Raw genomic sequence first — 26,379 nt, 5'->3', positions numbered from 1 at the left:
AACAAGCACCCCACACACACTCCCAGACACCTCTGAGTGCTGCCGGGGTGGATGCTGACAGGCCAGGTGGATCCTGACGCACCCGAGGGTCTACGCGTGTGAACCGGAAGCACAGGGATGCAGATGTGGGAGTCAGAGCCACTCCCCAAAGCCCAGTGGGAGCCATTCTTCCCAGCCCTGGCCAGATCCAGCACCCAGTGAGCCCTCTTCTCCACGGGCCTGAGTCTTCCCATCCGGGCGAGGACAGCAGGCCTCTGGGCCGAGTGAGACCTGCGGAGAAGCCGGTGCACGGCCGGAGACCTGGGGTCCACAGGGCTCCTTCGGGGAGCTTGGGGAGCTGAAGGACCGGTGACCCCGGGCTGCCGGCCTCAGGCTGCCCCTCCGCATGCTGTTCTCCTGCACCCCTGCCTTTGTCTCCCACAGCAACAGTCAGCCCTGTCCCATGGGATCAACAAGTACCACTCAGCTCTGCAGCACAGGGATGCGATCACACAGGGCCTCAGGGTGAGCGGAGCCCCCTGCCCGCAGTCCCACGCCCATCTGAGCCCAAAGCCCAACACCTACTGGGCAGAGCGGCCAGCTGGCTCCCTGCCTGCCCATCAGCAGATACCCAACAGACCTGGTAAAGACCCAGGGAGCTTTGTCCATCAAGAAATCAGAACCCGGACTCACCAGGGCTTCCTGGGCATGTCGGGGACTGGCTGGGATGCGGGCCAGGAGCGCACAAGTCCCTGGAATTCGCCGCCCTTGCTGCCTGGCAGTGGCCCCTCCAGGGCTTCCCCTGTGCCTGGCAATGAAATCAGGCCACAGCCCAACTGCCGGCTAAGCACCCGCCCTCCTTGCTTCTCCCTGTAGCTACTCACGCCCCGCGGACGCCAGATCCCAAAACAGACATGTTCGTGGTTACCATAGGAACTCACTAAAGCCAAAAAAGGCACCACACAATCACCCACATGGGCCCTCAAAGCTCATGTCCACCTGCACAGGCAAGCATACCACATGCCTACACACGCCTTCACACGCCAACACTGTTCTCAGGCTCAAGGCCCATCCTAAAGAAACCAATGGACCAGGGCCTGATACTTGGACAGAAACCGACTTTCCCCCTTGGCCCCACCTGGAATGTGTCTGGAAGTGGGTTCCCTGAGGGCCCAGTCTGGCCAGCTGTCAGTTTCAAGGGCAGCCACTACTGACCGGGAGCTCGCCTGCCAAAGGCACTCCAGGAGCCAAGCAGGGCAGGGCCAGAGTCCAGGACCCCCACCAGCTCTGCCTGCCTGCGTCCCCTCCTCTGTCCCCTTCTAGGGGGGTGGGGCAAGGAGGTAGGTATAAGGGTCAGGATCTAAGCCAGCCACACAGGAGGTTATAGTAGCAAAAAAGGAACAGAGATTGTATATTCAGTCTCCGTAGATGGGACCAAGAGCTCCACCCAAGGGCTCACTCGGAAACTCGACAGTCTTCACCTTGACTTCCCGTGCCCTCACCTCCCACACCCAAACCAGCTCCAGGTGGGGGACTCCACCACCTCGATAGCTTCCCAATCGGTCCACTCTCTCCAACCCCACAGCCCCTGCCCTGGCCTCCAAGCTCTCCAATGGTTGGCAGAGGGCAGTCGGGGGCTCCCAGATTCAAATGTGGCCACATTATTCTCCAGCTTAAACCCTTCGCTGGCCCGGGGACACCCCGAGAAGCCAGCCCAGGCCTCCACCCAGCCCTCCTACGCTCCTCGGCATAGCCCCTCCTGTCCCGGCACTCTCACCCGCTTTCGGTCTGATAATAATAACCGCACCCAGATCCCTCCTGCCCCCTGCCTGGTGCATTGCTGCTGGGGAGTGCCTCTCTTCTCCGGCCTGACCTCACTCACCCTTGGAGACAGCCGGGCAGCACCAAGACTCCAGGAAGCCCCCTCCATCCTCTCTGAGAGCATCTCTGTTCGCACCTGTCACATTCCATTGGGACTGTCTGTCTACATGGCTGTCTCCCCGCGGGGATGTAGGATTCATAGCAGAGACTGTCTTCTTCATCTTTGCTTCCCCACAGTCCTGGGGCCTGCCACTGGGCTTGGAATGTAGGTGCCAGGTAAATGGGAGCTGAACTGATTCAGCCTTTCACCCTTCCAAACCCCCACCCCCCAAAAAAATCAAGCTCTCCTTAACAACCCCCCAGCAAACTCTCAGTACATGTCCTAGGTGTATAAGAGAGGAGTTGACTAAGATGGAGCATTCCCAGAAGGTTCTAGAACATCGTTGTGGCGCCTCAAGGATCCTTGTAATCCACAGTAAACAAAGAGCTGGTGGAAGATGGACTGGTGATCATGGCCCTCAACCAGCACATGAAAAAGCCATTAAACTGGGACTGAGGGGTAGACTGTGGAGGGATGGGCTTTCTGGAAAGAAGGCTGGAGAGCTGATGCACAGACTAGATGCATGACACTGGGCCCTGCCTGCCTCTGCTCTCGCCCCCCAACATGAGCAGGTGACCTTGCTAACAACACCGAGAGAACCAGGAGAAGCAGGTGTCCGCAGAGGTAATCATCTATGCATCATTCTCACAGAATGGCAACGGAAGCCCTGAGTGTAAAAGCCTGTGACATGGCATGAAATCTGAGCTTTCTAGGAGCAACAAAAACTCCTGTTCCCCAATCCTGCGTAGACAGTGGCTCCAGCAGCTGCCATCAGGGCCCCCAGAGGGTCTGCTCCTGCCCTATGTGCTCACCTCATTTCTAATTGGATTCTGAATTCTGAGCTGGTGGAATCTGAAAGCTACAGTAAGGGTGACTGTGTGGTGCCGTCTTCTGGCCAAACCACATGACAGCTGAAATGCTGCCCAGCCAGGCTGTGGGGAAGACGGCTCCTCCCGGCCCTCTCCGCCCCTCTCCTGAGGAAGACGTAATAGGACAGTCCCCTCTGGGCTCCATCACAAGCTTTCTCTCTATTCAGAGATGCCATTTCTACAAGGCAGAGGTTCTAGATTTCTCCATCATTAGGCCTGTGCATGACACTGTGCCCCTAGCAATGGAGACAGGCTGCACTGAGCCAACTCCGTGCTCACCCAGCCCCACGGCAGCCAGTCCTGGGTGACAGTCATCTCATCTACATTGCAGCATGTAGCAGTACTTAATTCCTTCTTATGGCCAAATAATATGCCATTGCATAGATATGCCATTTTTTGTTTAGCCATTCATCTGCTGATGAACATTTGGGTTGTTTTCACTTTGGGCTGCTATTAATCATGCTGCTATGAACAATCGTGTACAAGTTTCTGCATGAACATACAGTTTCATTTCTCTTGGATCTATATTTAAAAATGGAGTTGCTGGTCTGATGATAATCCTATGTTTAACCTTTTGAGAAACTACCTTATTGTTTCCCAAAGCAGCTGCACCGTTTTACACTGCCACCAGCAACGGATAAGGGCGGCGATTTCTCCACATCCTCACCAACACCTGTTATTATGTCTTTTTTATTACAGTCATTTGAGTGGGTGTGAAGCAGTATCTCACTGTGGCTTTGACTTGCGTGTCCCTGAAGGCTGATGATGTTGAGCATCTTTTCATGTGCTCATTGTCCACGTACAGATCTCCTTTGGGAAAAGGTCTCTTCAGATCCTTTGCCCGTTTCTTAATTGGGTTGTCTTTGTATTATTGAGCTATGAGAGTTCTTTATGTATTTTAGGCACAAGCTCCTATATGTGATTTGCAAATATTTTCACCCATTCTGTGGGTCGTCTTTTCACTTTCTTAATGGCGTCCTTTATAACACAAAAGTTCTTCATTTTAATGAAGTTCAATGTATCGATTTGTTATTATTGTTGTTGCTTGTGTTTTTGGTGTCACATCTAAAAAAAAAAACCAATGGCTTATTTAAGGTCACAACTATTTTCATCTATGTTTCTGCTAAGAGTTTTTAGTTTTAGCTCTTACATTTAGGTTTTTGATCCATTTTGAGTTCATTTTTGTATATGGTGTGAGCGAAGGGCTCAGTTTCATTCTATTGCATGGGGCTATCAGTTGTCCCAACACCATTTGTGGAAAGACTATTCTTCTCCATTGAATTGTCATGACACACTCACTGACAATCAATTGACCACAAATATGAGAGTTTATTTCTGGACTTGGAATTCTATTCTATTGATCTGGATGTCTATCCTTGTGCCAGTACCAAACTGTCTTGATTACTATAGCTTTGCAGTAATTTTTAAAATCATATTATTCTTTTTTAAGATTATCCTTGAATTTCCATATGCATTTTAGGATCAGTTTATCAACTTCTGCAAAGAAGCCAGCTAGGATTTGATGGGGATGGGTTTCCAGTTCCCGTTCAGCCCTTCCCAACCTCTACTCCCTCTCCTCCCCCTGGGTTCCCTCAGGCACCCTGGAATCTTTTCCATAAATTCCATCTTTGCCCTAGCTAGTTTGGCTCAGGGGATAGAGCGTTGGCCTGCAGACTGAAGGGTCCCAGGTTCTATTCCAGTCAAGGGCACATGCCTGGGTTGTGGGCTTAATCCCCAATAGGGGGCATGCAGGAGGCAGCCAAACAATGATTCTCTCTCATCATTGATGTTTCTATCTGTCTCTCCCTCTCCCTTCCTCTCTGAAATCAATAAAAATACTTTTTTTAATTTCCATCTTTTGCTTAACCAGATTAAACTAGGTTTTGTTTCTTACAATCAAAAGAATCATAACCAAGTACAGCAGGAACATGGTCCTACACACTATCTCAAACAACCACCTCAACACCACCTCTCCAGGGCCTAAGCCCTCAGACTGTCCCCCAAGTGCCCAAAAAACCCACTGAGATCCCAATCTTAGCAACGGCCCTTGACCCCAGCCCTTCACTGCACCTTGTAACTAGTCCCTTTCCAGGTTACATATATCATCTTCACCAGTTAAAGCAAACATGCCCTCGATTTATGCTTGTGAAAATGAACAAGATGTCACAAGACAGCACCACAAAATAGACGCGTACCACTCTACACCCCTTAGTACAAGGGTCCTCAAACGACGGCCCGCGGGCCACATGCAAATACAAATATGGTATTTGTTCCCGTTTTGTTTTTTTACTTCAAAATAAGATATGTGCAGTGTGCATAGGAATTTGTTCATAGTTGTTTTTTTTAAACTATAGTCCGGCCCTCCAATGGTCTGAGGGACAGTGAACTGGCCCACTGTTTAAAAAGTTTGAGGACCTCTGCCTTAATATCTCTACTTCATGCCACATATCTCATTCAATAGGCAGATAAGGAGCTCTAGGAAGGCCACTGTCGTGCTCTTTGGACAAAGGCCACAGAAACTGAAGTCCAGAGGAGTTGTGCCATGCCTGAGAGTGACTGGCCCTGAACACTGGGCTGTACGATGTGCATCCCATGTACATGCACTGCGGGGCCCATTGCCCAGAACCATCTTTAAAAGCTGCTTTAGAAGACACCCCCTTGCCCAGACAGCGTGGCTCAGTGGTTGAGCGTTGACCTATGAACCAGAAAATCACAGTCCGAATCCCGGTCAGGGCACATGCCTGGGCTGCAGGTTCGATCCCCAGTGCGGGGTGGGCAGGAGGCAGCCTATCAATGATTCTCTCTCATCATCGATGTTTCTATCTGTCTCTCCCTCTCCTTTTCTCTCTGAAATCAATAAAAATATATTTCTTAAATAAGCCACCTCCTCCTGCCAGTCTTCCAGGACTGACTGCTCCCACTGCACCTCTGACATCAACTCTACAAAGAGACTAACAGCTCTCCGAGGGCAGGAACAGTCTGCCATGCATCCCTGCCCTAACTGCCCACCCTCACCCTTCTGAACAAAACCTCATTTTTGTGGGAGGCCTCATTTTTTACCGCTTCATATGCCAACCCTCAAGACTGGCTGTGCTTTGCCCAGAGACCTGTACCCAGGGCATACACAAGCAGTGCTGGCAACTGAACGGCAGGGCAGAGGAAGGCTGGCCTGGGAAACCTTCCAGCTAAGATGCGGGAGTTGTAGGCAGAAGGAGCTGCCTTGAAAGGGGGGACGTCTCATGCGTGAGCTGATTCCCATGCCGCAGGATAGTATTTTGAGCTAATGACCAATGCTATTTTCCCCTCCTAGAATTTCCCTCATTTTCAATTCACTCCGTTGGGGCAGGTGACGGGTTAGTACTCATTGCCCAAAGGAGGGATGCAGGTGGAAGTGACTTTTGTTGAAGTCGCCTGGGGGAAAGAGGACCAGGACGCAGACAAGATTGCTGGGCCAGAAATATGGCGAGAAAAGGAACAACAGCGGCGAGGAGAAGCAGTGGGAGGTTCGAGCCGAGAGGTGTGTCTACTCAGGGCTTCCCAGACAGACAGGCAGACACGCATGGTAAACGGAGCAGATAATTCCCAGTCCCAGAATCTGGTGTTGGAAGCCTCAGAGCCCCAGGGCCAGGCCGCCCAGCATGGCGCCATCTGGTACCGGATGACTCAGTAACGTACTGCTCACACACACACCGGGGTGTTTCATGCTGTCCTAGGATTACACGGCACCGTTTTTAGGTGGGTGGGCATGCCAGACAGACAGCCCATAGGACTAGGGCTTCACATAAAAACTACGGAGGGAGAAAATGCATTTCTCTTTCTTACACCCCTAAGCTGTCGGCTAAAGGTCACGGCGCTAGACACAGTCAGTCCCACCACTCTGGTGCCGCGGCTACCTTTCCAGCGTCTGCTACCCAGGTACCCCAGGGAGCAAGCGCCTGACCAGCCTCCTCCAGGCCAGAGGCCCCCAGACTGAGGAGGAGAGCGTGACAAATGCAACAGCCCCACCCATGTTTCCCACAACTTACGGGGAAACCAGGGGCCCAGAAGAGCTCTGGTTTGCCCTCATCTCTGACCTCTACATAACAGGAAGTGGCTACTTACTTGACCTTCAGGCCTGCCAGCATGGTCTTGTCGATCCTGCCAAGAGAAAAGCAAGGGCTTCGGTCAGTGCCAGGACTGAAGGCTCCCCCATAGCACCTGCAGGCGAGAGGTCCCTGGGTCGGTCCAGACCACCAGACGGACGGCGCTGCAGGGACAGCTGCTCCGGAAGGAGTTCTCCTCCAGCCCCGCAGGGAGGGCGGTGAGCTCTGGGAGGGCTGGAGCCACACAGAATCCTATGAAGCGGGTCCAGTTATTCTCTCCATTTTAGAGGTCAGGAAACTGAGGCTCAGAAGGGTAAAGTCAATGTCCCAGCCTGAAGCCAGGTATCCGACGCCAGACCCAGGGGTAGTAAGCACTTTGGGCAGCCTCTCCCTTCATCGCCCCATTCCACAAGAAGACTCTGAAACCTAGATCCACCAGTCACTGGCAACTGGACATTCAGCACATCGGTACTTCCTAGGATTCTGCTTTGAAAAGATGCCAGCACCCCCCCCCCATACCTCCAGCACCAAGGACCCTCCTGCTCTGGGAACTGCCAGTCCAGCCAAGGAGACAGGCTCCCCTCCTGGGACAGCCCCGACTGCAGGCTCCAGGTGACGGGCAGGAGCTCAGCACAGGGAAGAGCACGTTTGCGGCAGACTGTCCTGGCAGCCAGCGCCTCTGCCCAGCCTGCGCCTCTCTGGAAGGCAAGGCAGCGCTGCTCAGCTTCTATTTTTACCCTCCACATATGTCAGCCCTTATGGCTGGGAAAGAGGCCCCTTTCTCTCCCCAGAGACAGGAAGGTAGGCAAGATCGCCACTGCTGGTGTCTCCTCTTGTTTAGGGGTCACAACCACTACTGTCACCATCACCACCACCAGTGTCACCACCACTACCAGTGTCACCACCCCATCAGTGTCACCACCATCACCAGTGTCACCACCACTACCAGTGTCACCACCACCACCAGTATCACCACCCCATCAGTGTCACCACCATCACTAGTGTCACCACCACTACCAGTGTCACCACCACTATCAGTGTCACCACCCCATCAGTGTCACCACCATTACCAGTGTCACCACCATCACCAGTGTCACCACCACTACCAGTGTCCCCCACCATCACCATCAATGTCACCATCACTAACAGTGTCACCACCATCACCAGTGTCACCACCACCACCAGTGTCACCACCATCACCAGTGTCACCACCCCTACCAGTGTCCCCCACCATCACCATCAATGTCACCATCACCAGTGTCACCACCCCTACCAGTGTCCCCCACCATCACCATCAATGTCACCATCACCAGTGTCACCACCCCTACCAGTGTCCCCCACCATCACCATCAATGTCACCATCACCATCAGTGTCACCATCATCATCATCAATCTCACCACCCCATCAGTGTCACCACTGCATCAGTAACACCATCAGTGCCACCAAAATCACCACACCTACAAGATGCTTAAAACCCTGGAAAGTTCTTTCAGCCACCCTGGTCCATCCAGCTCAGATCTGCCACAAGCTTCTTCCCATATACTTGACTTCTGGGGCCATTGGGGGCAGGAGAGTGGTCTCAGGGCCATGTGGTGGAAGTTCAGAGGGGAAAGTTCAGACGGGGTGCTCCTAAAAGCTTTTAAGGGAGGTCCCAGCAATCACAAATCAGCACCAAGCTGGGGGAAGGATCCTTTCATTCTGAGTGAACTCCCAGCACCCTTTTTTAATTTTTTTGCAAGCAATCAAATCCTATATAATAAAAGGGTAATATGCAAATTGACCCTAACAGCAGAACAACCAGTCACTATGACGCGTACTGACTACCAGGGGGCAGACGCTCAATGCAGGAGGTGCCCCCTTGTGGTCAGTGCACTTCCACAGGAGGAACATGGCTCAGCCAGAAGCTGGCTCATGGCTGGCCAGCACAGCGATGCTAAGGATGTCCGACTAATGGCTTAGAGGGCTCCCTGAGGGATGTCTGACTGCCAGCTTAGGCCCAATCCCCTCCCGGGGGAGCAGGCCTAAACTGGCAGGTGGACATCCCCTGAGGGTCCCCCGCTGGGAGACCGGCACAGACCAGGCTGAGGGGATCCCCCCCCACCCCAGTGCACAAATTTTTGTGCACTGGGCCTCTAGTATATAATAAGAGGCATTTCTATGGAAACAAAAGCAAAACAAAGGTTAATGATTGGAGCAGACTGTAATCCTGGTTTCTAGGTTTGAAAGCAGGGTAACCAAGACTTCTAGATGTCTGTCTCTAATCCTCTTCCGACGGAGTGACAGCCATAGTCTGATAGAGCCTCCTGGCCTCAGTGAGAGGGTCTCTGGTGACCTTTTGCAGCTAGAACAGTGTCCAGAGTGGAGCTGTTGTGGTGATTTCTCTGACGTCTCCATCAAGCTGTCCCACCTGAGCTCGCATGGCCTTGGGAAACAGGCAGTGTTCGTTTCGTGTTTCCAATGGATGGGAGAGTGAAAATGCTAGTTTGGAGAGCTGCAGCCAAGTACTTAAGAAAACTAGAAAAATTCAGGATCCAGGCCAGTTTACAGGTAGAAAAAAAATTTTAACTGCAAAGACAATGAACAGCACTAGAACCGAATATCCACAAAAGTATATTACAGTTTCTCCTGGAACCATCTTCTCTCTAAGACGACGCTCATTTTTATCAAAAACAAACAGCCAAATTCAGACTAATTTATTTGCAACATAAGTCTAGTTTCAATAAACTTGGCCTGATTATTTGCCTAAGTCCAGCAAGAATACTGTCAACCACACAGGCTCTTCTAAATCTGCTGTGCAGGAATTTTTCAGGAATCTTCACAATGAATGTTAAACGTCCTCTTGAGGCTAAGAAGATAAGCCATGTTCTTGCCATCAGACTTCGCCAGCAGTACCTATAGACTTGGGGTTAATGCCTCTCCTCAAGATCCCCAATATGTCCTGAGCTTCTTACTGTGCAACCTTCGTTTCTTATCTGGGAAGACTACTGTGAACCAAGGTAAGCAAGGTATCAAAAGTAAGCGGAAGCAAAATTAGAGTTTGGTTTTCTCTCTCTGCTAAAAGGACTATGGGTCTGCTACTGATACTGTGAAAAAAATTTCTGCCTCGAGAGCAAAGATTCGATATTTTGTCAAAAGAATTTATGTTTTATGTTGTCTTAATTGGGTCCTTGATTAAAAAAAAACTGAATCTCCTCAATAGTAAGAACTAAATTTTGCTAACAATTATGTCAACTTCTGTGTTTTCCTTGAAATCTTTCATTGCCACTTTGGTTAAATGGATGATTAAGGATTGCTTCATCATGACTTATGATCCTATTTAGTCAAATGTCTAAACCTCTTGATATATTTTGACAAACTTCCTAAAATTTAAATTATAAGTAAGAGTCTCGACCTGGGAATCACTTTGGGGTGTTCCGGAAGGGCCCGTGGGACACCTCAAAAGCTTTGTTTTCCCAGCACCTTTTTATGTCAGTTCCCAATAGCGGAAACAAGCCACGCCCCATGGCTCCTGGCCCAAGTCCCTCCAGCTTCGTCTCCACATGCCTCCTGGACCCCATCCTTGGGGCTTCCATAACTGGTCCCCTAGGGTCTCATTGACCCCCAACCCCCTCTGGGATGCCGACCTTCCTCCTCTCCCATTCAACCCACCATTGGAAGGTATGTTGGACCCAGGAGTCAGATCCCCAGATTCTACTGTAGAGAACTGTAACCCTGTTCTTTGTAACCCTGAACAATAAGCCCTTACATTTTACATTTTCTCAAGGAGTCTCTTAATTCTTCCAACATCGCTGTGCTGTGGGTAAGGCAGAAAGCCCCCACTTACACATGGAGAAACTGAGACCCAGAGAAGGGAAGTGTCCCATCTGAGTTCCTCAATGAGTCCGGGTGGAGTCAGCACTGAACCTGCACTGCTGGCGTGGCACCCACTCAGCCCAACCCCCTCACCACCCGCCCGCACTCTGGTCGCAGCACCCAGTCCTCCCCACATCCACACCTCCCAGCAGCCTGACCCATACAGGGTTCCCACGCTGGGGCGTGGCCCAGGAGGGCGGGGCCTCTGGCCTTGGCAGGGCTGAGACAGAAGATGGGGCAGTGGCTGTGACACTGGACTTTTCCCTTCCCAGAAGCCAAAGTCCCCAGGTTCAAAACCTTCTCCCCATCCCATTCACGCCCACCTCTGGTCTACCTCTGGTATTCAAAGGGGCTTTAAAGTAACCACCCCCGAGATTGCACTCACTGTCTGCAGTGGACCAGGCTCCACCTAGCTGTAAATTAGCCCCTAACCAGCTGATATCCCCTCCCAGCTGACAGCCATCCCCAGATGACACCCACCCCAAACCTCCAAGCCTACCAGGAAGCCCTGCCATTCTCTCCAGCTCAACAAGTCCCCAACCAAGTGGACAAAACGCCTCACTCAATCATTCCGTAAGCATCTCCTGAGCCCCTACGCTGTGCCAAGCACAGTCCCTCTCTCTGCTCCACCGTGTCACTGCCGGGGCCCAGCCCTACATGTATCCCCGCCCAGCCTCGCACACGGTCCCTGACCAGGAAGCAGACTAGGGATTTGAACACAAACCCCAGCCTCAGGACAGCAGCCCTTGGCGTGAGTGTCGGGAAGGCCCATGAGCAGGCACCGGGCCACACTGGGCCACTCCTGGCAACTCCTCTGTCCTCACCTGCCAAACACGGAGCACCCACAGGCCCTCCTCCAGAGGACGGGAGGCCAAGTGCTTTCGGGGAGGGGAAAGGGGAAACGGAAAGCTGCATGCATATGGGACCAAGGAACCAGCCAAAGGACAGAGCCCCCCCATTCCCAGCCCCCCAGGCCTCCTTCCCGGTCTCCCTCACGTCTTGGGCCCCCCATAGCCCCCCAGCTTCTACACCAGGACACCCCCGGCCACCCTCTCTACAAGAGCGGGAACCTGACTTTGACAATGCCCCAGGCCCAGAAGCTGAAAGGAAACCGATAATGAAAACCACTAGACCCCCGCTCGCCGGCTGAGGAGACGCTGCCAGCAGCTGCTGACCAGACAAGCCTTTGACCTCCATCTCCCCACGTTCTAGCCCCTGCGGAGGAGGAAAAGGCCTATTCTTTGTCCCGGACAGTAACTTAGAGGCAAGAGGTGGCCCAGAGCGCCAGGCAAGAGGCTTAGCACAGACGCAGCTGCTCAGGCTGGGACAGAGCTAGGATTGGCTGTCCAGGCGGAGGGACAGAGGGGAGGGACCTGGAGATTCAGGCCTGCCCCCTCCTCTCACAGCTCACCCCCTGCAGAGAGGAGGCAGCCCCAAGGTCAGCAGGCCACAGGCTCCTTCTGCCGCCCAGTCACAAAGAGGACACAGACGGGAGCGTTACACACATGCACAGACAAGCACGCACACAGGTTCAGAACGCCAGAGGTACAGACTGGCACCAGCTCGGAAACAAAGGGCATGCACGTGGTCTTACCCATAGACACACCCTCGCAGCCAGGCACACACCTCACACACAGACACACGCTTCACGCACAATCTCAGGCACGCACACACATGCACAATCATCACAGAGGTGCCTACACATAAATGGGAACACATCACACACACACACAGACACACACACACATTCAACCAGTCACCACATACACTGGCTCCAGCTCCAACCTTCCAACTTCCCTAGAAGATTATACCCAACAGACGGCGAGGAAAAGCTTATAGTGTCTGATGCCCCCGCCAGGATCCTCCATCTCCATCAGCTGGCATTAAAAGTGCCCCCCACTGACCCAGGGTTGAGGCATAACCTGAGGTCCCTGTACCCACAGCCACCCACAGTGCTCAACAAGACTGCACAGCCAGCCACCCCCATCCCTTCCACCACCCCCAACCTGTCACCCACCATCCGAAGCCCCCAAAGGACACGCTGCGCTTCCTGCCAAACATGGTTGTGGCCGCGGGGCCCCAGGTCCAGGCGATGTTCCTGGGGCTGTCGGCGAGGGGGTCTCGGTGCAGCAGCAGTCAACGGGCCACCAGTGTAGGGCAGGGCGCCCAGCGTGACACCTCCCCCATGGCCTGCCCCCCAACCTGTACTTCCTGTGGGTGAGGCCACAGGGCCAGGAGGTGTGTCCTGAGTTCTGGGAGGCACCGAGGCAAGCAGGGGAGGTTGAAGAGGGCAGCCTGCCCACGCCCAGAGGAACTCGCAGCTCCGGAAAGGGCTCGGCTAGCAGATTACACCACAGCCCAAGCTGGCAGCTCAGCCCCAAACAGCCCTGGCTTCCCAGAACCCGAAGGAGGGCCGTGGATTCCCACACTGCGCCAGGCAAGGAGAGGAAGATCTGGCTGGGAGACTGGGGGAGCCCTGCAGACTGGGGCCCCTCACACCCACTGTCCTAGATGGGACCTTTGCCTTCCTGCTCCACCATGACTTAGCGCACACCAGGAAAGCCAGCTTCACACATGTAATGATTCCTGCACACATGTGGCATGGGACACATGCATGTGCACATGGGTTTGCATGCTCCACCAGTACATATAGGCACATGCATGCTCGCATGCATGTCATTAGATGCGCATGCATGTACATAGATACTGCACACTCACATGCAAGTTCATTAACAGACACCTGGACACATGTGTCTGTATATGAGATATGACACATCTTATACACATATAACTCCCCATCAGACACAGGCTCACACATGGATGAAGATGCACATACATGCATCATATGTGATGCTCACGTATGTGCATCAACTGGCTCAGGAGTGGGCAGGAGAACTCGGCCCAGGCACACACTCAGATGGCACGCACGCCTGCAACATACAGTCACAGGTACCCTACGCGGGCACAGATCTGCACTTCCCAGGCCCCCTCACGTGTCTAGGCAGAAGCCAGCAGTGCCACACTTCAGGCAACAGGGTGGGAGGTGGCACCTGTGTGCAGTGCTCTTTCCAGCTGGACTGAAGGCGGGCCCCCACCTCCTCATGCACCGGCGCTGAGCATGCCAGGTACACAGTAGGTGCTCACTGAAACAGCCGTGGCTGGCGTGGCACCTGCACTGGACCAGACTAGGGTAGGGGGACAGAGAAGGGGCGCCAGACCCTGCCCTGCCCCCAAGCAGCGGGAAAGGGAAACAACGCTGCTGTGGCTGCCACCAGTGGCCTCTCTCCCGGGCCCTCTCCCCGCAGCTTCCTGTTTGGGGGCCGCTGCTTCTGGGGGAGTCAGGTCCTTGCTGGGATGCCAGGGGGCCACCCCAGGTGGTGGACAAATGGCACAGACATTTCTATGTTCTTGACTCCTCCAGGGGGCACGGGCAGCAGCCTGGATGGGCCGTGAGAGCAGCTTTGGGGTCCTGACCCAGCTCAGGGCTGTGAGGGGCAAGTGCAGGGTCCTTCCTTCAGGACAGCTGGCCTCTCAGCGGAGCCGGGTGGTCCTCCGCTCCGGCCACACCCTCCGCCCAGCACCAGGAGGGGAAGGATCACATGGCTCACCCTCTGGCTCCCACACCCAGGGGATGCTGAACAGGTACCATGGTCACCTTGGGTCCTGCCTGCCCTACATCCATTTGGCCTCTCTAAGAGCAAAGCAGCTCTGCTCCACCCACCCCGCAGAGCACCTGGCCAGGCCTGGCCAGCCAGGACATCCACCCCCCTGGCCACAGAGACTGGCTCAGGGGCGGGCAGGAGACCTCAGCAGACCCAGTAGGACTCACTTGCAGCATACGGTACTCCCCCACTCTTACTCGGGTGCCCTCCCAGCTCCCCAGAGTTAGGGGCTGGAGAGTGAGAAGGGAGGCCACAGATGGATTTTAATTTGTTTTCCGTACATTCTGGAGGGAGGCAAGAGCCATCCTAGCACCTCCCCCACTCTCCTCTCCTCAGCACTCGGTCCCCCAAGTTTTGGAGCCGCGTGCCCTCCAGCAGGTTACGCAACTTCTCTAGGCCTCCATTCCCTCCCATATAATAGAGGGTGGCTGCCACGAACCCCACAAGATTACAAATGAACATATACACTTAGCACAGGGCTCCCACGCCATTATGGGAGCCGTTATAATTATTATCTATTAAGATCCCATCGCCTCCCTCGGTCCTGCCCAGCTTCCTGTCACCCCTGCTCTGACCCCTCTTCTGAGTGGGGTGGCCAGTGAGGGAGAGATTGTGAGTCAAGAGAAAAGAGAAGCTCTGTGAGCCAGGCCCAGCCCTCCTGTTCCCCTTAAGCACAGCCCAGCTTCCTCCCAGCCCTCGGCTGACTCAGCATGCGGGAGGTCAGAGCGGAGATGTGTGTGAGTTTACTGTGGACCAGCACCCCCCTAACAGCCCAACTCATTTCCGTCTCACAACCCCCTGTGAGATGGTACCACTGTCACCCCCCATTTTACCAGCGGGGACACCGTGGCTCGGAGAGGTTAAGGACCTTGACAAAATCGATCCGGCGCGATGGTGGCCCAGCTGGGCCTAGCTCCGGGGCCCACGTTCTCAACCGCTGTTCCGCACGGTGATCTGCTGCAGTGGGGCCGACCAGCCACCACGCTGCCCCGTTGATTCTGACGCCTCCAGCGATGCACAGTGGGTGCAGTGCCCATTTACAGAGGGAAGATCTGAGGCCCTGAGAAGGCAACGCTCAGCTCAGCAGCTGGAAGAGGACAGTGGTCAAGTGGGAAAGTCTCCCAACACCTGGCCAGACAGGCTCCTTCCCTCCCAAGGCCGCTCCTTGCCACTCCTCAGAGCCGACTTTGAGACTTTGAATCTCCCAGGCACAAGGCCCTGGCTTCCCTGGTGGAGGCCTGTGGGTGCTCCTAGTACCAGCTGAAGGGGCAAGTCCCAGCCAGAGTCCCAGCCCCAGGGCAGAGCTCCAGGGCACCCGCCCAGCTCTCTGAACATAGAGCCGAGAAAGCCGGTTGGGATCAGAGGGGACGAGGCAGCCCGGGCCCCGGCCAGCAGCCCCTCCACTGTGTCTGCCGGCCTTTGGGGGCAGGAGGGAAGGGAGAGACAGTGTGGCTTCCTCTTCGTGGGCAGCTCTGTCCTCACAGCCACCAACAGGGTGAAAGATGAGACAAATTCCCTTCCCGGGTGAGGGGCTGAAGCAGTTACCGGAAGCTCAGGAAACAGATGCCCCCAGAGAGGCGGGCACATCATTCAGCTGAGATCCGCCCCGACCCCAGGCAGCGTTGAGTTGAGTCGGCACCAGGACTGACCAGGTGGGGCTCAGCTCTCCTCACAGCTCGGCCACTGCATCACCTTGTGCAGGTCATGAACTCTGGGGGCTCCAACGGACTCCCCTCTGCTTCCTTTACAAGCGAGGTGAGGACAGAGGATACTCTGATCACCAGAAAAACAGGGCACGGTGGCATGTAGAGCCAGCAAGCCCGCAGGGGGCGGGATTCACACCTGGGCATGAGATAAACGACATCCAACATCTGCACTGTGATTTGCAGTGCCCTGGCCACTTCCCACGCTCACATCTCAAAGGCTAGCCTGAATTTCCAACTGTGCAAGTTCCGGAAAAAAAAACAACTGCAAGAGCAGGACTCTAACACGGGGTTGCACAATTCACTCTGATCTGCTCAGTAATGCTAGCCCACCAAGGCAACTACTAGCAATGCATGGCCGTGGACCAAAGAAGCTACAAAATGTACTGTATTCTTTTTTAATTTTACATAATAATTGCATATCACTTTTGTCCACCAGATAGTAAAGGTTATAAAAAAACAAACAAACAAACAAACCTTGAGCCCTGGCTGTTTTTGGCTCAGTGTTTAGAGCGTCGGCTCGGGCATCAAAGGATCGTGGGTTCAATTCCAGGTCAAGGGCATGTACCTGGGTGTAGCTGGGTTGCAGTTTCAATCCCCAGCCCCAGTCGGGGTGCAATGTGTCTCTCTCATATTGATGTTTGAGTCTCTTTCTTTCCCCCTCCTTCCCTCCTTCCACTCTGTCTAAAAAAAATCAATGGAAAAAATTTCCTCCGGCCTGAGGATTAACAAAACAAAAAACAAAACTGAAAAACAACCTTGATAATGGTGTGAGGAGATAAGAAAACAGGAGGCACCCCCACCAATGTGTGTAGGTATTTGGCAATATCAAAATTTTAAGTGTGCATACACTTTGTGCCAACATTTTTAGAAATTTATTCCACAGGCAAGTTCATACGAGTCGACAAGATCTATGCACACAAGTGTTAATTATATCATTGTAATAGCAAAATACAAAAAAAAAAAATCACCTAAGTGACTGTCATTTAACTATACAATTAAATACTATGTAGATACTGAAAAGAAGGTAGAATTCAGATGTTACTATATAAAGATATCCTAAAAACTCATGCAGAATTAAAAAAAAACACACAGAACAGGTCATATAGTAGAATCCCATGAATTTAAATAAATATGTAAATTCTCATGTTTGCCTAGAAATTTCCGGAAGGAAACATAAGCAATGGTCCCAGGTTGGTTACCCTGAAGAACGGGACTGGAACTGGAAATCTGGGGCAGAGGGACTTTTCACTCTATGTCCAGTGCTGCTTGATTTTCTTTTTACCCTGAACATGTTATCATGTCATAATTTAAAGATTAAAAAGTATTAATTATATGGATGGTTTGTTATAGAAGGAGAAGTCGGGGAGAAGAAGAGGAGGAGGAGAAGCTACAAGCCTTTGAAACCTTCTTAAACTAGCCCAGCCTGTGTGCTCAGTTGGCTGGAGCGTCATCCCGTGTGCAGGTTCAATTCCAGGTCAATACCTAGGTTTCAGTTCAGTCCCTGATTGGAACCCGTACGGAAGGCAATCAACTGATGTTTCTCTCTCTCCCCCTTCCTCTCTCTAAACATGTCCTCAGGTGAGAATTAAAAACACACACACAACAACAACAATAAAAAAAACAACACACACACACCTTAAACTATTTGACCATTTGGAGCTCAAACTGACCCCAGTCCTGGGACGTGGGACCAGGGACCACCTCTTCCACCCCAAAGGGAAGTCAGGAATCTGCCTTGCCCCAGAAAGGGAGGACCAGGGTCTCTCCCTCACTGTCTGACTCCAAATGGTTCTTCCATCCACTCTACTTTTAAGCAAAGTTTGTGCTTCAATCTTAAGAAAACCCAGGGGATGAGTGCCAAATTGTACTTTCAATGGCCTCCACCACCGTGTTATAGTAACTATGAAACACTGGGAACAACCCACATACCCAACAGTAGGGGGCAGGTTACAGACAGACAGCATCTCCCACCATCAGAGCACCTCTCAGCCAGTGCAAAGTACCAGTAGGTGTGGAAGTATAAGTAACGACATGGGAAGAGAGTTACAGAAAATTTCTGAATGAAATGAAACAGGCTACCTCATATGCTCAGGGCCATATTGTTCAAGGGGTGAGATCAAGGATCATGATTTTTTTTCTTCTTCTTTGGGCTTTTCTGAATTTTATAAGTTTTCTGAAATAAATAAGTCTTCCTTTTATAACTAAAAAGGCCACACACTATTTAAAATGACAAATAAAAGGAAGCAAAAGGAGACAAGAAAGGGGATGGGCCCCGTGTTATAAAATAGTGGTTCTAGCCCTAGCTGGTTTGGCTCAGTGGATAGAGCGTTGGCCTACAGACTGAAGGGTCCCAGGTTTGATTCTGGCCAAAGGCACATGCCTGGGTTGCAGACACAATCCCTAGTAGGGGACCAGCTGGAGGCAGCCGATCAATGATTCTTATCATTGATGTTTCTCTCTCCCCCTCTCCCTTTCTCTCTGAAATCAATAAAGAAATATATTTATTAATAAAAAAAATAGTTCTAAAATGCACAGGGCGTGAGAACCACCTGGGTCTTAAATAGTATGGGGTCAAACCCCAGCCCTGCTGCTTTGCCAGCAGTGTGACCTTAGGCAAGTCACTTAACCTCTCTGTGCCTCAGACCAGATTCCCCACCTCTAAAATGGGGATACTAACAGTACTTACCTACTAGGGCTGTTGCAGGGCTAAATGAGTTAATACATGCTAAGCCTTCGGAGCAGGGCCAGGTATAGCTCTATATTCGTGTTAGCTAGTGTGAGTGCTAAAATTATGACTCCATCATTCTGGGGTTGGGCCAGGAAATCTGCTTCTTTAACAAACTCCCCAGATGATTCTGCAATCAACTACAGTACTGCCACCATCATTGGAGTCATCTGTAGGAAGGCTTGGGCACTAGTTGCTGTCTGAAGGGGATTCTTACTAAAAGAGATCACGAAGCCAGCTCTTCGCTCTCCCTCCATCCGGCTGGGTCCCTCCAACCCTTCCCTGCCATTGCAGAGCCTCTTCCTCACCAAGATGGACCAGAAGGTGGACATCGGCACCCCCTGCAGGCATGTTTGTGTAGTGCAAGGAGGAAAAGGGGGTGTCTTCTTGCTGGTGGTTGCAGCCGCATTGCTCTCTAGCAAAAGGGATTGAGGGGCCGGGGAATTCTCTGTGTTGCAAGAGATAAGTAACAACCACTTGGGGTCAGAACACCTGGGTTGCAGCTCCAGGTCTGCAATGTAGTTGCGGGGAAATCACTTAAACTCCCTCTGCTTCAATTGTTTCATCTGTAAAGAATAACTGTGATCATTTGTTGAGAATCTCCCATAAACCAGGTATGCCATACTTTTTATTTCATTTAATCCATAACTTTGTCCTTCCTGGTGAGGAAATGGAGCTCAGAAACATTAAGAAACCCACTCAGGTCACAGGGCTGGTAGTGATGGCAACAGAATAAAAACCCAGAACATGGATTTTTTTTTTAACCTCACCCAAGGATATATTGTCCATTGATTTCCTTAGAGAGAGTGGGGGGGGGAGAGAAAGAGAGAGAGAGGGAGACAGAGAGAGAGAGAGAAACAGAGAGAGAGAGAAGACACATCGATTGGTTGCCTCCCGAACGTGCCCTGAAGAGTCTCGGGTTTGATTCCCAGTCAAGGGATGTACTTCGGTTGCAAACTCAATCCAGGCCATGGCTTTTAACCACATTGCCATTCCCATAGGGAAGGTTTACTGCAGAGCAGGCCCCAATTGAGGGCAATGCTAGATGTGAGATAGCACCAGGCGGGGCCAGGGCAACCCCAAGGGTCATTGGGCCCCTTGCCAATGCCCAGCTAAGGAGCAGCCCCAACCTGGGCTGGAATGAACAAACCTTGAGTTTCCTCCCCCAACACCGGCAACCTGGGGGGGAAGGGGCGGCGGGAATCATACCTCCAGCAGATGAGCAGTGACTTGGGGGAGGCAAGTGGGGAGACACAGGAAAGGCTCCCTCAGACACGTTTTTTAAAAAGGCCTGCAGCTCAGCCTGGCCGGTGTTGCTCAGTAGTTGAGTGTAGATCTATGAACCAGGAGGTCACGGTTGGATTCCCAGTCAGGGCACATGCCATTTGCGGGCTCTATCCCCAGTGGGGGGGCGGGGGGGCCGTGCAGGAGGCAGCCAATCAATGATTCTCTCTCATCACTGATGTTTCAGTCTCTTCCTCTCCCTTCCTCTCTGAAATCAATAAAAATATATTTTAAAATAATAATAATAATAAATTTAAAAATTTTAAAAAGGCCTGCAGCTCCAACACAGCTTGTTCATGATTCACTTATCCTAATTTCCCTAGAGAAAGATGGGGGCCCTAGCAGGGTCTGCCCCACCCCCGGGCCCGAAGGAATCCTGCTGGAGCCCCAGAATCGTGGCATCTCCATCTGCCCCTTAGAAGAGCTGGCTCAGGATGATATAGTAAACCGAGGCGGGAAAGGCCTTTTCCACTCAAGGTCTCCACTCCTCTCCCATCACTGCCCCACCTCAAAAGGGCTCTGCACTGCCGAAACCGGTTTGGCTCAGTGGATAGAGCGTTGGCCTGAGGACTGAAAGGTCCCAGGTTCGATTCCGGTCAAGGGCATGTACCTGGGTTGCGGGCACATCCCCAGTAGGAGATGTGCAGGAGGCAGCTGGTCGATGTCTCTCTCTCATTGATGTTTCTAACTCTCTATCCCTCTCCCTTCCTCTCTGTAAAAAATCAATAAAATATATTTTTTAAAAAAAAAGGGCTCTGCACAATAGGTGCCTCCTATGACAGAAGCGAGTGAGGAATTGAGGCTGGATCCCGTAGTTTGGTGAAAATCTCCATCAACACCTCACCTGTGGCAAGGGTGACCCATGGATGGAAGAGGAGTCACTACTAAAGGAATAACCCATGAGGTACATATTGATGGTGCCCCCATTTTACAGGTGGGGAAATTGGGGCAGAGAGAGACTAAGTAATTTGCTCAAGCTCACACTCCTAGTAAGTGGCTGCGGCAGATTATATTCCCCAAAAGTGGCCACACCATCGCACAATATATCCCCCATCCCACATGCTCTTCTCACCGTGTGACATGACACCCTCCGTTACGAGGCGGGCGTGGATGTGTGTGGATCTGTGACTGTGACGGAAGTGGTGCTGCATCATCTCTAAGGCTGGGTAAGAAAAGGTGAAAAAACAGCTTCAGCCTCGCTCTTTCTTGGGATCCTTGCTCCTTAACCAGCCCCCATGCTGTGGGAAAGCCTAGAGAGAACATGGGAGAGGCCCATGGGGCAGGGAACGGAGGCCTCCAGCCAAATGCCAGACATGAGAGTGACGGAGCCCCCAGACTTCGAGGCACCCCAGATGACGATGGCCAAGCAGAGACAAGTTTCCCCACTGAGCCCTGCCCAAACTGCAGATGCTTAGAGCTTGGGCTTGGAGTCAGACATATCTTCATGTATTCATTCATTCATTCATTCACTCATTCATTCATTCATCCATCAAATCTTTACTGCATCCCCACTGCGTTCCAGGCTCCCTGCTGGGGCAGTGACTATTTTAGGTGAACAAGACGGATAAATCCCTGTCCTGGGGGACATAAAGGGTGGGGAGGTGGAGGATAGTAGGGGTTTCACCTTACACAGGTATTTGCGGTAGGGTGATATAGTCAAAGGGGTCTGGATGGCTGGGAGCCCTTTTTAGAGGGGAGGACCTGGGGCGGCCTCTCTGAAGGGGAGACTGCAAGGATGAGATGGATCCAACTTTGTGAGGTGTGGGGAGCACAGCAGCAAGTGTCAAGAATAGACCTGGGTTCACTTACTCGCTGTGTGACCTTAGAGAAGTAACCCAGCCTCTCTGAGCCTCCACTTCCTCATAGGATGGGGATGCTTTCAGAACCCACCTCACAGGATTGTTCTGAGGAGCCAATGAGCCAATACGTGTGGCGTGTGCAGTCCGGGGCCTGGCACAAGAGCTCCATCCATTTATGTGATTGTGGTGCAGGGATTATGCTGAGGCCCAGGCCCCCAGTGGGCTGCCCAGAGCCTCAGCGACCACTCTGCCAGCCGCAGGGTGAGAGGAGGGGTGGGGAGCCTCCCCATTGCTGCACCGGTGCCCAAGCTTCTGAGAGGGGGTTGAGTGGGTGGGGGTGCACATTCCCTGGAGCAGCTGATATCCAGCCCAGTTTCCACCCACCCCTGCAGCCATCCCTGACTCATCTCCTCAGCCCAGGGCTTACCCACCCATCACCCTTAGCTCAGAGCGCAAAAAACAGGGCTGGAGGTTGGACCGATTGTCCCTCCCCCAGCCCCACCCCAATGGCAGGGGCACCCACACAGCCACTGGGGGAGAAGCAGCTTCCTCAATGCAGAGAGAGACAGGGACAGGAAGTCTGGAGAGAGGGCAGAACTGGACAGGGCATAAGCCTCAGGGATCCCAGGAGCCAGGAAAGCCTGCTGGGGTACAGTATCACCTGCCACCGACCAGGCACACCCTGGAGGACCCTGGTGGGTGGCCATCACACATCCCCAGAGAAGAGACCAGGAACAACCCGGAGCACCCCACGGTTGCACAGAGATGTGCTCAGGGGCCCCACACAGAGCCACACACAGATGTGCAGACACCGCGACCCAGTAGCACGTCCTCCAGGGACACATGCACACAGATGTGCACACCTCACTGCTCCTGACAGCTGTCACTCCACTCTGCTCTTGCTCACCACCAGTCATCTCATCAGCAGCCCCCCCCCCCCCCCGTGCCCGTGCCTGATGGCATCTCTTGACCCAGACCTGGCAGGCCCAGCAGGATTCAGGAAGGAGTCTGACAGCCTTGGATCTGAACTAGGGGAGAGGGTGGGACACCAGCCAGCCCGGGAAGGGGGGCTGCTCAGGCCAGGTCCTCCGGAGCACAATCCTCGCCTTGGCGCCCCACCTGCCTTGGGAGGCCCCTACAACTGCTTCAGGTCTTGAGCAGGTGGGGAGGAATCCCCTTGTGACTATTTGGAAGTCCCTTCAGGGGATGGGGGGGGTGGCAAACTGAGGGGAAAAGGCAAGTGCAGCATGGCAGGCCGAGGTCAGACACGAGGCAGAACTTCCCACTAGAGAAGCACCCAAGGCTTGAAGGAGGTGTAGGCAGAAGAGAGTGTTCCCTGGCTCCATAAAGATGCCCTCTTGAAAAGCGGAGAAGATGGACAGGCTGGCATTACTGTTTTTGTTTTTTTACTAAACTTATGAAAAACAAAATGAGTCCCAAATTACAGAGGGCAGAGGAGTCCTTAAATGACTAAAGAGAGACAGTGGCTGCTGCCCCTGCTCAGCCCAGGCCGGGTGTGATCTCGCCTCTAGGCCGAGGGACGGACGCAATGACCTTTATATGCCAGCCCGAGCTGCCCATGCATGAGCAAGAGGCAGCTGGACACATTCCCCACTGCGTGACCTCTCCCTGAGGGGCTGGCACGTTGCTCAGAGATGGGAGAGGGTAGGGAGACAAGGGCCACCATGGTACCATGGCAACAGGCCTCAGCAGAGACACATCCACGCCTTGTCCAATCCCTGCTCACAACAGAACCTAAGTGTTTGCAGACAACACCTCTCCTGCCAAAGGGGGTGGTGGCCTGGGAGGGACAGGTGGACGCACTGGGGGAAGGAGAAGGAGGCTTCTAGGTGCTGTATCCGGAAATATAAAGCCTGCTGTGGCTTATGCCCCAGAACTCCTCTAACTAACCCTCAACCACTGCCTTCCTGTCTCTCACACCACCCCATCACTCCCCCACAGGCCCAGCCTGTCCCCACCACCCAGGCACCCCTGACCCCCCTGCACCGGGGCTGCCCAACTCACCCCACAGCCCTGCTTCCTCCATCATTCTTGGCCACCTTCTGCCAACACACTCTTCTTTCCTCCCTCCCTGCCTTCCGTTTCCTCTCGCCCTCTCTCCCATCCCCCTGCCCTGTCCTCCCCACTGATGTGGCCCAGACCAGTGCCCACGACCATCTGCCAGCTTCAAACGCCAGCATCTGCCCTCCCTCCACTCCTCCTTCAGGCACCTGCTTCTGAGCTGCCTGCTCATCCCCTCTGCCCACCACCCGGCTCCATGTCCTCCTGGGACAGACTCCAGCAAGAGGCACGTCTGAGGAGCCCCCAGGGGCAGGGCTACTGCTGGCTCCAATTCAGCTCCAGGAGGAACTGACCAGGTAGGGATCCGGGCCTGGAGCCCCAGGTTCTACAACCGGGAGGAAGGTCGTAAGCAGTCCCTTTACCCAGCCGCCTCCTCCACTTGAACAAATGAATATCTGAGCCACTGTAAGGCGCCATCTTCCCGAATATACAGAAATGCTCCATTCGAGGAACCCTTGCTACGGACCCATCACCGTGTTCAAAAATTTAACAAACCTCTTATTTAACTCAGATAAGGAAACAGAGGCTCAGAGGAGGTGGGCACTTTGCCCAAGGTCATGCCATGTGTTGGACACCTCAATACGACACTTCAAACCCTCTCAGCCCCATTTCTCCCTCCAGCCGCTTCGGCAACGACCAGCTGGTCGGTCCCCTGTGGGCTGGGAGGCAATGCTCCATCCAGGGCCACACCAAGCCTTCCTTGTAGCTACCGGGTGGGACGCCCACAGGAACCCACTTGGGGCTCACCCATGTGCCCCTGAAATCGCATGGGAGTTCATGTCCATGAAGGTTCCTGGCCATCAGGGGGCAGAGCTACTGGATGAACACTCCCATGTTTTTCTCTCCGACAGGGCAGTTGAAACGCATTCCACGGGCTCCCAGGAGACGGGCTCAGGACAGAGAGGGGGTGGTGATAAAAATAATGCATCTTGTGCTGCCTTCCCCTTCTCTCCTTCACACCTCCTGCTCCCTCCCTTCCTCCCCGGGACCACTTCCCAAGTGTACGGCTCAGGTTCTGCTTTCGGGAAACACAGGTGAGACCCAGCGAGCGAGGGGGGGCTGGAGCTGGGAGTTAAACCCCCGTCGGAGTGACAACGGGCCTGTATGCGTAACCACCCATGTCGGGCTCCTTCCCCTCGAGGTTCAAGTCATCTGAACCACTGTGGTTCTGCCACACTTGATCCCACGGGGTCATGGAAAAGAGGGAGGGGCAGGTGTGGCGGTGCCCACAGCCGAAGGGTCATCTTCTGGGGAGCTGGGGTCACCTCCCACCAAACTGCTCCAACCCCCCGGGCTGAGCGGCAGGCCCAGCTGGCCGTGCCCCGGCCCTGCCCAAGTGGAGCACCTGCCTCTGCTCAGACACTTCTGTGGCTCTTCAGCTCCAGACCCCGTCTCACTCCCCACCAGCCCCTCAAGCCCCACGCATCCCACTTCTCAACATCTTGAAAGGGAGGGGACACCTGAGGCAGCTTTTTGGAGCCTCCGTGGCCAGATCTGGCAGACACCCACCCTGACCCACCCCTGGACTCAGAAAAACCAAGACACCCCTGGAGGAGAGGGCAGAGCCCCCCTGGACTCCTGCCCACGTTGCAAAGATGGGCCTTTCCTGGGGAAAGAACTGCAAGGACCTCACAACCCCAGCAGCTGGGTGAGCTGTCTGTTTACTCCTCACCCGCTGCAGGAAAAGCGGGGAGGTAGGGTCTTCTCCCTTCTCCATGGGAAACTGAGGCCCGTAGGGCTTACAGGGCAGCCCGGGGTCACGATGCATGAAAAGAACCAGAGTCCTGGTGACCCGCCCAGGACAACCCTATTATTCCCTGTGGAGGCTGCTCTGGTGGGGGCCACTCAGAGGCAGATCCCGGCATTCAGAGGCCAACCCCCACTTGCATGTAAATGTCCTTCAGTTTGTTAAGGGTGTAGCGGGAGCAACGGAAAACAGGAGAAAGAAGGATGCCCCCTCCACCAGCAACCAGGTCCAGACACTCAGCGCCCGTGGTGGCAGACAAGTGGAGTCTACACGGGACCTGAGCTCCCCTGAACACACACCTGTCTTGGACCCCCTCTGGGGGGCTGGCTCCCCCTCACACACACCCAGGTCCTCCGGGGTGAGTGAGCATCAGGCTGGAGGCTGGCTCTGCCCCAAAGGTCCATGAAGGCCTCTCAGCCAGCCCCTCAGGACCCCAGCTCCTCTCCCTGTGACAGGCACGGGCTGGAGTGAGGATGGGGTGGTGTTTATGACCTCTGGGCGAGGGGGGGGGGAGTGCAGGGGGAACAAACCAACCCAGCGTAGCCACAGGGTCCTCCCGAGGTTCCCGGCTTCTTCCTTCTCCCGCCACCTGTCAACACCCACCTCTGACCCCTTCCGTCAGCTTCCCGGCAGAGACTGGCAGGCTGAGCCACCTCGCACTCGGCACACA

General features: G+C 53.6%; 1 protein-coding gene across 8 annotated transcripts in view; it reads right to left on the bottom strand.

Moving 5' to 3' along the window:
- Positions 1–26,379, bottom strand: part of RAP1GAP2 (RAP1 GTPase activating protein 2) — a 193,320-nt gene that overhangs the window by 161,273 nt on the left and 5,668 nt on the right. Inside the window, exons 1-2 of one of the 8 annotated variants that reach the window (XR_435893.2) lie at positions 12,722–12,843; positions 6,871–6,906 (exon numbers count right to left, since the gene is read on the bottom strand). Coding sequence is in view for 7 of the 8 variants with exons in the window: in XM_006768108.2 (XP_006768171.1) it covers positions 6,871–6,906; positions 12,722–12,765 (80 nt within the window). In the remaining variant the exon portion in view is untranslated. Of the gene's footprint in view, positions 1–672; positions 796–6,870; positions 6,907–7,370; positions 7,423–12,721; positions 12,844–23,905; positions 23,927–26,312; positions 26,332–26,379 lie in introns of those variants that run through there. The other 7 variants (XM_006768111.2, XM_006768109.2, XM_006768108.2 and 4 more) reach the window with 7 other exon arrangements.

The sequence above is a fragment of the Myotis davidii genome, unplaced genomic scaffold (genome assembly GCF_000327345.1).
Source record: "Myotis davidii unplaced genomic scaffold, ASM32734v1 scaffold363, whole genome shotgun sequence".
NCBI lineage: Eukaryota > Metazoa > Chordata > Mammalia > Chiroptera > Vespertilionidae > Myotis > Myotis davidii.
The sequence above is the reverse complement of the archived record's forward strand: the minus strand, read 5'-3'. Positions and strand labels throughout refer to the sequence as shown.